This window comes from Malus domestica, chromosome 13 (genome assembly GCF_042453785.1).
Source record: "Malus domestica chromosome 13, GDT2T_hap1".
NCBI lineage: Eukaryota > Viridiplantae > Streptophyta > Magnoliopsida > Rosales > Rosaceae > Malus > Malus domestica.
In genome coordinates, this window is record NC_091673.1 from 38,301,165 (window position 1) to 38,317,577 (window position 16,413).

Sequence of the window (16,413 nt, forward strand, 5' to 3'; positions counted from 1 at the left end):
GCAGGCGTGAATGTGAATTATGTACGATGTTAATGTCCCAACATGGCTTGGTACGATAAATATAAGGTGGTCGTGTGCTAACATGGATAACTTTGCAAAATCATGTGCGAGTAAAAAAGAAGTTGCAACCACAAGATTATGTGGATTAATTAAAAAGTTCCCCGTTGGTCATACAAATTAATCAACGATTTTGAACAACAGGAGGGGGAAACTGAAGCAATTGTAGCAGAGGATCATCAGATTCATTCAAGAAATAAAGTTTCCTGTTTCGAACAAAGGTTAATGTTGTGACTAGAAATACAATTTGAATTATTTAGAAATCTTATTCTACAACTCTTAACTGAAAAAAAGGGAACTCCAAACAGACACCGGCTACTAAAACGGGCTCAACTGATCCCACCCTGTGATAATGTTACCCGGGATTAAGTATACAGGGATCTCTAGTTCAACTCGAATGGAAAAATAAAGAGATATCTTGCCCGCAAGAATGACGAAACAGCATTGGTCCTGCACTTTACTCCCCGACAGTCAATCCAAACCCGAATTTGTAGTCTTTCTTTCTGTGATCAATCTGCAAGGCGTATATTTTAGTACTTGACAAAGAAGTGGCAAAAAAAAGTTCATCTAATTGAGAAGAGGAAGAAGGGCACACACAACATTGCTAAATCCTCACCTCTGCAGAAAGAACAAAATTAAGACCCATATTTAGTCGCTCTTCCAAAAATGCAGCTACGGTGCCATTGGAATCAATCTTTCCTCTAAGACGGCACTGCAACAATGATAAAAGTTAGCCAAGAACAGTCAATGCTTAAAAATTCATATTTGATTTAACAACACAAATTAGGTAAGCACACAATCCTCCTTGACACCATCACGGCAAAGGGCACAAATAAAATTCATGATGAGACATGAACTGGGTTTCATATCAGTGCAATAGAACACCAAGGAAAAAAATCCATATATAGGAAGTGCATATGGTTTTCAATAGACAAGGCAGCGTTTTTTGTGTATTGCATGGATACACTGCATATATACATAACAATCTTATGAGGCCAGACTGAACCTGAATCTGGATCATCAAGGTCCGCACAGAATTAAACAGGCCACACTGTCTAAGAAATCATGTTTCATGAAACTGTTCACCTACTAGGTAGTAACATACTCCAGCAGCAATCCGATAGCACTGGTTGTGTAACTTAAACCCTAAAATGTTCACCTACTAGTAAGATCACAACGTAAGAAGAAAAAGAGTGTCTGTTTATTGCAATGAAATAGGAATCATTGATTTATACATCTCCCACTACACCATTATAATGATTCACGAATATTTGGACATTAAAATACGTAAGCTACCTGTCGAAGAATGTAATCATAACCAAAACTAGCCGTGACATCTCTTGACATGTAGTTGTACATGAAATCTGATGCAAGAGAAACCTACAAGAAAGAAAGACTGTAAGAAAGACTTCGGAGAAACCATAAAAATGGAAAACTCAATCAAAATATCCAACAATATAAAAAGTTAAAATGGATCAACTTTTCTCACCTTATCAGACACCTTTTGTACATAGCTAAGAGCAATCATTCCGGTACTAGCGACTTGCCCTGTAGCAACCTGGGGGTGCAAAGAAAAGTTGGATTAGGGTATGAATCCCTCAACAGCTACTTGAGTCAAAATCTCATATGTCAACAAAACCCAGTGAAGTATGTTTTATAGTTGCCCAGTCATACAAAGGAGATCTCATATGAAAACAAAACCCAGTGGAATATGTTTTAGAGTTGCCCAGTCATACAAAGGAAATCTCATATGAAAACAAATCTAGTGGAGTTTGTTTCAGAGTTGCCCGGTCATACAACGGTTAGTGATAAGAGCATATTTATGCGACTTAGTTAGCTTGTTCTTGTGCATTTATGTTGTTATTTCTTAGTTAATTATGTATTTTAAGCTATTTTCGTGTGTTTGTAAGTTCAAATAACAAAGTTAGCAACAAAGTGCTATTTGGAGCATTTTGGAGCATTTTTGGGCCAAGATTGGATAGTGCAAGCATGGAGACAGGAGGATGGACGTTTTTGAAGATTTGAAGGCTAGAAATCAACATGTGTGTGCAAGTGTGTTGACCTACAATTCCAAACATCCATCCACTACACCCATTACATCCACTCATTACCAAACACTCACCCACTATACCCATTACATCCACTCATTACCACAACATACACCACTACCACCTTAATTAGATGGTGGTCCTCTCCCTAGCCTATAAATACATCCACCCTTCACCATAACAAGGGGGGAGGAGAAAAGATCCATAAAAAGACACTACATTCACATCTCACAACTCTATACACTTACACTTTCATTCCTTGGCCGGGAGAACACAATCCACCCATCCACCCTTCATCATAACTCACCTATACCCATCCACCACCATAATTTACCACTCATCCATCAAACCACACCTTGTGCCGCAACAAAGAGAAGGAGGACCCTTGGACGTGCTTGCCATTCAAGTTGGATTGTTGGAGCGTTTTTAAGTGTTTTCATTCTTTTGTTTTCAATGTCTAAATTTGTTTATCTTTGCTTTGTGAGTATGAGGAACTAAACCCCCCTTAGCTAGGGGGAATTCGAAACCATGTTCATGCTTGCAATATGATTTGATTACCTTCAGTTGTGATTTCATAAGTTGTGAATTCAATTTGTTTAACTGCTTGATTGATAACTTATTCGTGTATGTTTATTAAGAGTGCACACTTGGTTTGCATGCATGAATATGATGCTAGAGTATAAAGGAGTTTCACCTAATAGTTACAAACTTATATTCACAAGTAGTGGAGGTCGCTTATAAACGATCGCGTTAAATAAATTCTTGGCAGGAGTTTCATGCTCATCATAGTAACGAATGCCTCGTCAATACTTATAGTTTTCATAATACTTAATGATCTTTGATTGTATCTTTATTGTGCTGTTTACGTAAAGAACTTTTGAAGAATGCTTGAATTGTTGTATGCGCTTTCCCATCCAATTCAATAACTTAAGGAGAACTTGAAGGTTAATTTAAGCGGACTTAATTAACCTGGGGTGTTGAGTTTCATGATTGATCGAAAGAACAACTGAAAATTGGTTTATGTGCAAGTATGTCATATGTGGAGAAGAACCTCCTAGCTAACCTTCCATCCATTCAATTTACTCAAATTCGTGCAGATTTCATTAGTTCTTTAATTTACTTGTTTTGTTTTCAAATTCGTCAAAACCAAAACCCCCTTTACTTTAAAGTGTTTTATTAGTCAAAATCTGTTTTGATTTGTGTTTTTAGGTGTCCCAAAAGTGTGTTAAGAGTCTAAATCTGCCCAGTTTGTGTTTTTAGGCAGATTTGAGTGTTTTTAGCTTGTTTTGAGTCCTTTGAGTTTGTTTTAAGTTCTTTGAGTCTAGTTTAGTGTTTTTAACTTTGTTTATATGTTTTTAAGTCAGTTTAGAGGTTTTAGCAAGCCCTCCTAATCCCCGATTTAGAACGATCCCTACTTGCATTTATACTACAATTTGACAACAAGAGGGTTTAATTTGTGTGTTAAGTTAATTTTCGCACCAGTTAGCATGCTCCTTAGGTTCAATAAGCTGAGGTTGACCTTTCACGGTTCAACAGTTTGGGGCTTAATTTCCTATAACCCTGTATCACCTTTGTTCATAGAACGGGCAGGTCTCGCTCGAAATAGTACCTAAGATGATTACGAAGACCATTCACAATGTTTTGTAATCCTTGCTTTCTGTTTTGCTTTGAAGCTTCCTCTAAGAATTACGGAGTTACTGCAGTTATGAGGTTTTTTTTTTCTTTTAGAAGTGGGCTACTTTTCTCCTGGTCCTGGATGAAGAGTTTATCTTACATTGTTGGTCCCAAGCCCGGATAAAGGAGGAGGGGGAGGGCGTCAAGTAGTCGACAGCCGACACTCCTAGGTTACGTCGAATCTTTATGAAAATGAATCGACAACGAAATCGCGCTAAAGCTAAGGCGTCACTCGTAAGTGGCGCACTGTGTGGTCCGAGCACAGTGATAAGTGAGTAAGGGTCACTGTATCTCCATCGGCACCCGGATACAGTGTTAAATGAGTAAGGGGGTCATAGAAACTTCTTTTTGAACGACTACACTCAAAGTTGTTTAGAAGCTATGCTCATATCAACTTTACACATGACACACAAAAGAAGTATTTTGATCCTATTAGATGGGGAGGGTGAAGAAGCTAGGACAGAAGGGTAGAGTTCAAGAGAGTAGAATGCGGTTAGGAACGTGGAATATAGGAACCTTAACAGGAAAATTTATGGAAGTTATGATGAGGAGAAGGATAAGTAATATGTGCCGACAAGAAACTAAGTGGGTTGGTCTTAAGGCAAAGGATCTAGAAAACTCAGATTTTAAACATTGGTATTCGGGCACAAATAGAACGAGAAACGGTGTTGGCATCATCGTGGACAAGACCTGGACACAAGATGTTGTAGATGTCAAGAGGGTAGGAGATAGAATTATGGCAAACAAGATTGTAATAGGATAATAACTCATCAACGTGATTAGTGTGTATGCGCCTCAAGTATGGTTGGATACGAGTTTAAAGGAGAAAATTTGGAAAAATCTTGGGAGACTTGGTGCAAGGAATTGCTCAGACGGAGAAGGTATTTATAGGAGGAGATTTAAATGGACACGTGGGCAAGAAAACAGGCAACTATGGAGGTTTTCATGGTGGCCATGGTTTTGGGGAGAGAAATGTGATCACCAACAAGAGTGGGTCGTCAAAAACATAAATAGATTTTCTTCTAATGAGGAAAGAGGATCGTATAACTTGTAAGGATTGCAAAGTTATACCGGGAGAGCTTGCCTAATCAACATCGCTTGTTGGTGATGGATGTACATATCAAAAGAGAGAAAAGAACAAGATCTGGAAGTGCCCAAGGACTAGATGGTGGAATATAAAAGGAGAAAAACAAGCAATTTTCAAAGAGAAAGTAATCACCCAATGCGTGTGGGATAAAGAGGGGGAAGCTAGCCAAATGTGGGATTCCATGGCTAGTTGTATCTGAAAAGTAGCAAAAGAGGTATTAGGAGAGTCCAAGGGCTTTGCTCCACATCAAAAGGAATCTTGGTGGTAGAATGAGGAGGTACAAACAAGGGTGAAGGCCAAGAAGGAATGTTGTAAAGCCTTATACAAGAATAGGACCGATGAAAATGGTGAAAGGTATAGAATAGCGAAGCAGGAGGCGAAGAAAGCTGTGGGAGAGCTAAGCTAGCAGCTTATGACGATATGTATAAGCGACTAGATACCAAAAAAGGAGAGTTGAACATCTATAAACTAGCTAGAGTAAGGGAAAAGAAGACAAGGGACCTAAACTAAGTGAGGTGCATCAAGGATGAGGATGGAAAGGTTTTTGCTACAGAGAATGTGGTCAAAGACAGATGGAGAGGTTATTTTCATAATCTTTTCAATGAAAGACATGAAAGGAGTACTTCTTTGGGGGAGTTGAGTAACTTAGAATAATGTAGAAACTACTCATTTTACCGCTGAATCAGAAAGGAAGAAGTGGTTGTAGCTTTGAAAAAGATAAAGCATAGAAAAGCAGTGGACCCAGATGATATACCGATCGAAGTGTGGAAAGTCTTGGGAGAGACAGGTATAACATGGCTCAGACCTTTTCAATATGATTTTGAAAACGAAGAAGATGCTAAATGAGTGGTGAAGGAGCACTTTGGTGCCTATCTACAAGAATAAGGGTGACGTACAAAATTGCATGAACTATAGGGGTATTAAACTAATGAGTCATACAATGAAGCTCTGGGAGTCATTGAGCATAGACTGAGGCAAGAGACACGAGTTTCGGACAACCAATTCGGGTTCGTACCAGGGCGCTCATCCATAGAGGCAATCTATTTCTTACGAAGATTGATGGAAAGATATGGAGATAGAAAAAATGATTTACACATGGTCTTTATAGATTTGGAAAAAGCGTTTGATAGGATCCCAAAAGACATTCTTTGGAGGATTTTAAAGAAAGGAGTACGAGTAGCATATATCCAAGCTATAAAGGATGTGTATGATGGAGCAAAGATTGTCATAAGAACTCATGAAGGACAAACCGAAAGCTTCCCCATAACTATAGGGTTACTTCAAGGCTCATCCTTAAATCCTTACTTTTTTGCATTGGTAATGGATGAATTAACGGGACATATTTAAGATGATATTCCTTGGTGTACGCTTTTCTCAGACAATATAGTGTTGATAGATGAAACTCAAGAATGGGTAAATACGAAGCTTAACCTTTGGAGAGAAGTGTTGGAATTTAAAGGTCTTCGCCTAAGCCGATCAAAGACAGAATATATAGAGTGCAAGTTCAGTGCTAATGGAGGCCCAAATGAGTTAGGGATGAGGATTAGAGATCAGGAAGTACCAAAGAGCGACCGCTTTCGCTACTTAGGATCTATCTTGCAAAAGAATGGAGAATTAGTGACCTCAACCATAGAATATAAGCTGGATGGATGAAGTGGAAGAGGGCATCTGGCGTGTTGTGTGACCGTTGTATGCCACTGAAACTCAAGGGAAAATTTTATATGACGACAATAAGAACGGCGATGTTGTATGGCACGAAATGTTGGGCGGTGAAGTATCAACACATACATAAAATGGGTGTAGCGGAGATGAGGATGTTTCGTTGGATGTGTGGGCACACGAGAAATGATAAGATTAGGAATGAGGATATCCTAGGTAAAGTAGGAGTAGCCGAAATTGAAGGAAAGATGAGAGAAAATCAGTTACGGTGGTTTAGACATGTGCAAAGAAGATCTACCGACGCTTCAGTTAGAAGATGCGACTACGGAACAAAGGTCCATGGCCAAAGGGGAAGAGGAAAACCTAGGAAAACTTTGGAAGAGACTAAGAAAAGACTTAAGAGTACTTGGATCTAACGGAGGACATGACACAGAACCGAGCGCAATGACATTCTAGGATTCATATAGCCGACCCCACTTAGTGGAAAAAGGCTTTGTTGTATTTCACTCAAGGAAAGCAGGACCCTCAGACCAAAAAAAGAAGGAAAGCAAGGCCCTGCAGTACTCAAATGGTGGATCTAAGGCGTAATGCTGGCTTGAACTACATGAAAGTAGTAGCATTAGTCCAATGTTTAATGTGGAGGATCTTAGCCACATACCTCTACAATAGAGACAATGAGCCTGCAACCCCATCCTATTATTAGTATGCAATTATTTGGTTTATTGAAAAAAAAAAAAATAAAAGTATTCCTTCATTTCCAATTGTTCTGTCATATCATTAGTTTCCTTTATTTCCAATTATTTCAACATCATTTTTGAACTAACCCTTATAATGGTAGAGTTTCATAAAATTAATTTCATAAGGAAACATTGCAATAAATGTTCATGATGTTTTAACTCTACATCATGGGCCAAGACTTACTTCACCCTAAAATTGTGGCATGAAACAAGGTTTTTGAAAAAAGAAACAAGAGTGAGCAAGCATACAGTTAACTTTAGATACATTCTAGATGCACAAATCTTGATGCCTTTCTGGTGCCATAGAATGTAAAAAACAAACTAATATCTTGTTTCCATACAAGAATAAATGAGTAAACAACAGTCGGAAGCAATGAAAACATTATGTCGGATAACCAGGAAGTTATAATAAGGCTTCAAGAATTTACCATCTTGTCTGTGTTGTACCGAGCAGCATAGCCAATACCAGACTTACGATGCTGACCAGCCCAGAACACTTCACCACCCAAAGCCATATGGGGGGTCACGCTCTGAAAAGTAATAAGCACTTTGAAGATTGGTAAAATGCGCTAGGTAAATCAATAGAGAGAACTAGGGCTCATTTGGAAGTGCTTTTAAAATGACTAAAACCACTTTTAAATAAAATGTTTTTTGGATTCCAAAAGCACTTGAAGCGCTTCGTGGAAGAAGCATGCACTTCAAGTGCTCTTCCAAGATTCACTTACATTTTTACAAAGGATTAGTTCCAAAAACATTTTCACTAAAAACTCTTTCGATCATTTTAAATGCACTTCCCAATGATCCCCTAGGTGTGCCATTGACATAAAGGCAACAAAATATGCTTATCACTAGGAATTAAAATGGAACAATCAATTACAGAGAAAAACAATGGAGAATACATAATAAATGCCAAGTATAACTCATAATACATGTCACTACTAATAGTAAGATGATAAATTTTGAGTCATTCCTGTAATTATCTTATACACTTACATTTATTGCTCCATTTACCTTTGGTTCATGCTCAAATAAAATCCAAGTGCTTTAAAAGCTAAAAGAGTTTTGACAAAATCTTAGGAAACAGTTATTGGCACACTAGAAGTCATCCTTCACTTGAAGTGCAATTTCTTCCTTGGATTTATAAGCGAGGAGAGCAGGATGACCTTTATGGAGTGCCAATAACAGCTTCTACATCTTAATAGAATCATAGAAATGATAAAAGCTGGGAAAACGAAGGAAATGAAAAATAAATGCTAGAAAACAAGCAGTTAATAGTAATTGGCAAAAAGACATGGTCATCATATAGTTAAATTATGTTTAGTATAATTAATACAGATTATACATTTCTGTCTTTGTATTAAGTGCTCTCCCAAAATGTTGTGAAATACACAACACATGAAAAAATCAAAATAACTCTTTTCTTCATTAAGAGAAAACATAAACTCTTGTATCTGAAAGAAAAGAACACAGAAATTTAGAGAAATGAAAAAGATTACAGAAACCATGGAAAAGGCATCCACCGATAGCAAGCCCATAAACAATTACAGAACAGCTCAGTCACCAACTGAAAAAAGCATTACATGAAACAAAACAAAAAAAAAAAACCCTATCACATATTTAAACTATAGCATCTTCGCCAATTAACACATGACAAGAAAATAAGTTATCCAGAAATTCGAAGATACAGAAGCGTAGAAGGGAAGCAAATAATGAACCCTCTCACGTAAAGGAAACTTGTAGAATCCATTTTGTGCTGATTAATGCGGTCATAAACTAATGAAAAGGTTAAACAGAGAATACGGTATCCAATATTTTACCTGAATGTAGTTTGCTCCAAACAATGCACCATTTCCTAGTTGAAACTGTGACCTGTAATCTTTGCCCTGTACAGAGGAAGTCAATGTTGGGTAAAGCAATATAAGTACACAAAGATTATTAGAAAATTAATACCAAAGTGGTTAGCTCAAAATACAGAACAAAAATTAATAAATAATCATGTTATTTAAAAACAAATAAAAGAGCATTAACTCCATATACATTGGACAATCTTTTCAAATAGAAAGTGCCACATCATTTGGTCGCCCCCATGTGTATTGAGTTCCAGTTGTTGAAAAAATGAGGAAAAGTAAACAGATGGGAGGAGGAAAGGAAGTCTAAATCATTTCTTCTTAAAGCCCTTGCGCTTAATCCCTAAAGCAGATCAAAGGTCAATCCAATCAAATTCTAATAGCTATCCTTAAAATCCTGGTATTTTTTAATACTGTGGAGAAGTCCAAATTGAAAGCAAAACACCAGACCTACTTTACTACATATACAACAACAACAACAAAGCCTTTTCCCACTAAGTGGGGTTGGCTATATGAATCCTAGAACGCCATTGCGCTTGGTTCTGTGTCATGTCCTCCGTTAGATCCAAGTCTTTACTACATATAACTTGTAAAATTTAAATAAAACTAGAATAAGAAGCATCTAAGGCACAACTACCATCGAATCTAGAAGATGAGTAGAAAAGAACACCCCCTAAATTCAACTGAAACAGATGACCAAATCAAATCCCAAAACCTAACTCTGTTGGCAATGACGGATCCAGGATTTCAAGATCGGGGGGTCCCAACATAAAAGTTCAAAAAAATGTTAGACTAATTTGGTTCCATACCACTATTTCTATAAAATTTGGTAATTTTGGTTCATTGAATAAATCAAGATTAATCTCAAAGATAATAAAACCAACAAATTCTCCTCAACAACATAACGCAATTAGTGACTACAAAGATAAAATTTGTTAATGTAACATATATATTATTAATTGGGAGTTGGGACTAGAGTCTAGGATTAAAAAACTTATATGAATTTGGAAGAAATAAAATTAGGGAGCTAAAGGGCAGTGGAACGGCAAATGGTGGTGGGGAATAGGGTAACTTGTATAGAAACGGAAAACTTCAACAGTAAGTTTTCTTGATTGTATTTACTTGACTGAGAACTTTACACATAGTGTAGGAATATATATAGCCTTTGGCTATTTACATAGATACCCCTAACTACTTTATAACTATCTTAACTAATCACAACTAATACAATCAGTTAATGTACAGTAACAAAATTATTAACAGTAGCAGACTTAGATGACTTGTCATTCTCCCTAATACACCCCCTCAAGCGAGAAAGGGGGATCAGAAATGAGGCCAATGGGAAGCTTGGAACACAGATAATTAAATCTGGTTTTAGACAGAGACTTGGTGTGAAGATCAACTAATTGGTCTTCACTGCAGATGAACTTGACTTTGAGAAGTTGAGCCAAAACCAATTCTCTAATATAGTGATAATCGATCTCAACATGCTTTGTTCGAGCATGAAAGACAGGATTAGATGCTAAAGATATTGCTGATATGTTGTCACACCAAAGAGTAGGGAATGTAGAGAGAGGATAGTGCAGATCTTTGAGAATCTTGCAAACCCAAGTTATCTCAGCAGCTGTGTGAGCTAAGGAGCGATATTCAGCCTCTGTAGAGGACCTTGCAACAGTACTTTGTTTCTTGGCACTCCAGCTGATAAGATTGGAACCCAAAAATACACAATAACCAGTGGTTGATCTCCTGTCAATTGTGCAACCAGCCCAATCGGCATCCGAGTAGGCAGAAAGATGGACAGGACCTTTAGTGAACCACACACCATGTGAGATAGAGCCTTTGAGAAATCTGAGAACCCTTTTTGCTGCCTGGAGATGTTGTTCCCTGGGAGCATGCATGAATTGGCAGATTTGGTTCACAGCAAAAGCAAGGTCGGGTCTAGTCCAAGTAAGATTTTGTAAACCACCAACAATGGAGCGATATTCAGTAGGATTGGACAGAAGAGGGCCACTGTGATCTAATTTCTTAGAGCCAAGGGGAGTGCAACAAGGTTTTGCACCCTCCATATTTGTTTTCTTGAGAAGATCCAATAAGTACTTTGTTTGATGGAGAAATATACCCTGTGAAGATCGATGTACTTCTAATCCCAAGAAATAATGAAGAGGACCAAGGTCTTTTACTGGAAATTGAGCCCCAAGTTGCTGAATGAAGTGTTGACAGAGGTGAGGATAGGGTCCGGTGACAAGAATGTCATCAACATAGACAAGGACAATGACTAACTGAGGACCATTGAGAACAAATAAAGAAGCATCTGAGGATGATTGGGTGAATCCAAGAGAGTGAAGAGCTTGGAACAGTTTATCAAACCAAGCTTGAGGAGCTTGTTTGAGGCCATACAACGATTTCCTCAACTTACACACAGATGTAGGGTGTAAGGGATCAACAAAACCAGGGGGTTGTTGCATGTAGACATCCTCCTTTAAGTCTCCATAAAGAAAGGCATTACTAATGTCCAATTGATTGAGAAACCAATTATATTGCACAGCAAGGGTAAGAAGGATCCGAATTGTAACCGGTTTGGCAACTGGACTGAAGGTTTCTTGAAAGTCAATACCTTCTTGTTGATGAAAACCCTTGGCCACAAGCCGGGCTTTATATCTGTCAACAGTGCCATCGGGCTTCTTCTTAATCCGGAAAACCCACTTGCAGCCCACTAAGTTTTGAGAATGGTGAGAAGGAACAAGAGACCAAGTACCAGTGGTTAGCAAGGCATTAAATTCATCTTGCATAGCTTGCCTCCAATGAGCATGCTTAGAAGCTTGCAAGTATGTTGTAGGAACATAATCCATATCAACTGGAAGTGGGTGCTTAGTTGCTGCACAGGCTCTCGACGTGAGTATACCAGCCTTGGATCTAGTAATCATTGGATAAGAATTAACAGGGGCAGGAGGATGACTCTGTTGATTTTGGGAGAAAGATGAATGTGTTGAAGGAGGAACAAAACTGGAAGAAGAGCCAACTGAGACAGGTGCAGGGGAGGATGAAGATGAAGAAATAGGAACAGGCACAGAAGCACATAATGGTGATGTAGATGGCTGACTGAAAACAGGAGGAATGTGTTTGCTAAAATGAAGATCCAGAGAGGATGAAATTGTTGGTGAGGAAGATGGAGGACTTGGAACAGGAAAAGAGTGTTGATTGTGGGACAACTGAAATGGATAAGTACTTTCATCGAATACAACATGACGAGAGATGTAGATGCGATTGGTGATAGGATCAAGGCACCTATATCCTTTGTGTTGAAGACTATACCCCAAGAAAACACACTTTTTGCTCTTGGGATCCAATTTGCTATGAAAGTAAGGTTGAAGACTATACCTCAAAAGCAGGATTGATGCTACGATCAGGCAGAAATGGAGATGGACAGACGTCAGTACCATCGATTACTCCAAGAAGCTTGTATCGCCGGAAAATCAGGCCAAACAGGGCACGCCATGGTAGGTAATTGGATCTTTTGAGCTTGATCGGCACCATGCTGCCAATGTTATGAATTGTGAGAGAAGTGTAGGAAGTCAGAGGACTCGGATTTCCAGAGGAATTAGGGTTTCCAGAGAAATTAGGGTTTGGGCTCGAGGGGGAGATGACCGGAGAAGATGACCAGTCGATTGAGCCGCCATTACTGACAGAAATCAAGAAATACTACAAGATCGGAAGGGAAGAAGTGACGATCAGAGAAGAAAAATCAATCAAGAGTCGATCGATGCAGCAAGCGAAGAGAAAGATCGAAGCTGTGAAGCGGAATGGCATGATACCATATAGAAACAGAAAACTTCAACAGTAAGTTTTCTTGATTGTATTTACTTGACTGAGAACTTTACACATAGTGTAGGAATATATATAGCCTTTGGCTATTTACATAGATACCCCTAACTACTTTATAACTATCTTAACTAATCACAACTAATACAATCAGTTAATGTACAGTAACAGAATTATTAACAGTAGCAGACTTAGATGACTTGTCATTCTCCCTAATAACTTGGGTTTAAAGTTGGAAGGTTGCGACGATTGGGGCTGGGAGTTGTTAAATATAATTTGGGGATACTTGAAAAGACTGGGGTTTTCGGGCTCTATAGATAAAACAGAGATATTTTAGTTTTTTTTTAATTTTTTATAATGACCTAGCTTAAAAACGCTGTCGTTTTGGCTAGGTCTTTTAAAATAAAAATTAAAAACCTCTTCTTCTTTGTTTATAAGCACTGCTGCCTGCACATCCATGGAGGCAACAAGCCTCTCCACTGCACTTGCCCAAATTGTTGAAGGGTCCTGAAGGTCGATCATAAGTGTTTCTTCAGGCTTCCGAAGGGTCCCGGGACCACTCGGGCCCCTATATGGATCTGCCAGACTGTTGGTCATTCACAAACCCCTATATACTCCTAGAACCTCCTTCACTTACCAGCACAAAAAAAATCTCAAAGGGCTTTAAGCCTTATCACTTAACAGCGGATAAAAACCTGCTGTAACCACCTGACTCACTGACCTCCCTGAATATATTCTGCAATATTCGAGATACTGGACAGAGAACATGTATATCATCAGCACTCCTCACCCTGCTTATACAAAATGCACCAATGAGGTGAAAATTGAAATACATCAATTTGCTTGTCTTTGAATTAAATTGCACATGTTAACCCTACCAGGAGCAAAATCCATGAAAGAAGCTTCCCCTTCCTGCTGGTAGAAATTCTAGAATTGTGTCATAGTGAAACTAAGTTCCAAATAAGACATACAAGTAGGAAGCTGAAGATCCAGATTCAATCTTCTTGATTCTACTCTAGCATCCGAAACCTACCCTTATCCAAAATAACCAGGAAAGAAGATAATTCCTCCACCTCATTAAGTACCTCCTAAAAGTCTAAAACCAAAATCCCAATTCACCAGAATAGATATGTCAAATGAAGGCTAAATGGTTCCATTATGGTACCTGCCTACCTGGACAACAATAAAATTAACCAAGAAGACAAGCTTCTTAAAGTAAATTCATCCACCCAAATTCTTCCCAAACTCTCATACTATCCACACTACCAACTACCAGACAGCAAGAAAATAAAAACTGATTTGACCCAATAACCATCAAGCAACAATTTTTGAAACCAACCAAGTAGCCATCCATATTACTGATTATTGTCAAAAGTAAAAGGGAGTGATGAAATTAAATTAAAATTACAGGGAACTTAATGGTTCTGCACAAAAAGTTATTAAAGAGGGTAACTGCTTCCACCATAAGATGCTTCTCAGCTATAAAGCCTACAACTTAATGGTTCTCCACAAAAAGTTCTTAGCTAGATTTAATACAACTGTCTCATTTTCTATCACAAGCAGTTTTTAGCTTTTGCATGACCCAACAGGAAGTTTTCTTTTGAGTGCAGCAAAATATGGAAACACAAAAAAGCACCTTTACTGCAGCAAAACTTCTACATTGCTCAAAATGTTGTCCCAAACAGGTACTTAAAAGTTAAAATAGCTATATAAAAGTTCTTTCACAATGACTGCAATGCATGTAATTTGTTTCAGCGAGAAGTTTAACCTCTTCCTGGTTGGAACACCATTATATAAAAATAAAAGTAACTGAAAGATATTCCAAAGTCAATGTCTTACCTTGTAATCAAAATTGACCATGCCATGTGACATGTGAGGCTCGTTGGTAAGCTGGAAAAAAGCACAGAGAAGTTAACAAACAAGCTTAGACATTACAGATTATCTGCACAAACTCTGAAAATAAAAAAAGAGATAAAGTTCTTCAACAGTCTTTCAAATCACCTGAGAATTGGCCTTCAAAGTAAGATTCTCAGATAAATCACACTTTATTCTTGCATTAAGCCTTCCATCAGTCATCATTCTCCCAAAAAGCATCAACTGCATGACACCAAATATTTAAATGAGAATTTAAATTCAGCTTGTCATAGAAAAGTATCCCAGATGACTAATATCATAAGACGGTTAGTTACCTTTGGATCTATAAAGTTGGCACCAAACTCATAGTGAGCAGTGGGAATTTTAATAGTTTCAGGAGATTGTGAAGGAATCTCCGTAGGTCCCATGAACACGCTGATGGCATAGGAGCGTTATGATTCAGATCAGTGTCTAAATAATAAGGATTAAATAGAATGATGATGGGAATGAATTGGAAGTCCGATCAGACCTGTGACTGAGTGAGAATCTCTGATTGAGTCCTTTAGTAAAATCGAAGCGCATCCCTTCAAACAGTTCAGGCTTTAAAGACACTGCATACACATACAAATAATCTCTTCTTAGACCCAACATTGGAGCACTTCTTTATTGTCCAAGTAAACCCAAAAATAAAAACCCATTCCATTCGATTTCTAAAATCGGGCTGTGTAACATGAGACACAAAAATGATAGTTACAAGACCTAATACATTTTTATTTCTCCGAGAATTCATAATTCAAATATAAGTTATATAACATATTATTTCACAATAAAACTTTCATCAATTGCATGTAAAATAAAAGACCATAAAAGCAGATGTTTAAATCCTAACAAGAATAAACACAAATCCACATACTTTTCAAATTAAAGAACAAATCAGTGTAAACTAGAGAGAGAAAAATGAAACAAAAAAGGGGGGAACAGAGAGAGAGACTGACTGAGAGCTTCACGGTGGATCTCCTCATACGGAATAGGGCAAGGAAGATTCAAGTAATCCACTTTCTCATCCTCTTTCGGCTTCGGAATCGTATCAGCCGCGGTTGGAGGAGGAGGAACGAGGCCCGCCATTGTTAGTGCTGTTTATGCTCTGCCTTCGATCGGCAACAAAACTCGGAGAGTATCGGGTGGAGAAGGAAAGGAGAAGAATGGCTCTCGACGATTCGGATCAAATAAGAGAGAAGAGCCTCCGCAGCAACTGGAGGGCTTCGAGTGGCAAAACCTCCAAAGTCCGGAACAGTACGATGAAAAACTAAAAGTCTAAAACCCTAGTGAGAGTAGCGGGTGGTTGGGTTGAGGAATCAAATGGGCCGTTGGTGCTGCTTTGTTTAGGCGAGAAAGATAGAAACGCGGTAAAAAAAAATAATGGGAAATAGAAAAAAATGATATATTGTTGCAGTCCTATTAGATTAAAGATGTGATTGTGTAAATTACAATATATTTAGAGATATCTTGAAATATTCTTTAGGGTTATTCTATTAAAGTTGTGATCCTAGTGTATCAAGGGATATTTTGGAATATTCTTTAGGGTTAGATATTATCCAATTACATTATGTTTGGATAAAGAAATTTAAAAT

General features: G+C 38.0%; 1 protein-coding gene across 1 annotated transcript; it reads right to left on the reverse strand.

Moving 5' to 3' along the window:
• Positions 1 to 220: 220 nt before the first annotated feature.
• On the reverse strand, positions 221 to 16,155 carry LOC108171861 (mitochondrial import receptor subunit TOM40-1-like). Its single transcript, XM_029091318.2, has 11 exons — positions 15,778 to 16,155; positions 15,312 to 15,393; positions 15,118 to 15,217; positions 14,930 to 15,025; positions 14,768 to 14,818; positions 9,080 to 9,145; positions 7,691 to 7,792; positions 1,547 to 1,615; positions 1,354 to 1,437; positions 674 to 769; positions 221 to 571 (listed from the first exon to the last, which is right to left on the reverse strand). Exons 1-11 carry the CDS (start codon positions 15,905 to 15,907, stop codon positions 515 to 517), a joined length of 933 nt encoding a protein of 310 aa, XP_028947151.1. The 5' UTR covers positions 15,908 to 16,155; the 3' UTR covers positions 221 to 514.
• Positions 16,156 to 16,413: the final 258 nt, after the last annotated feature.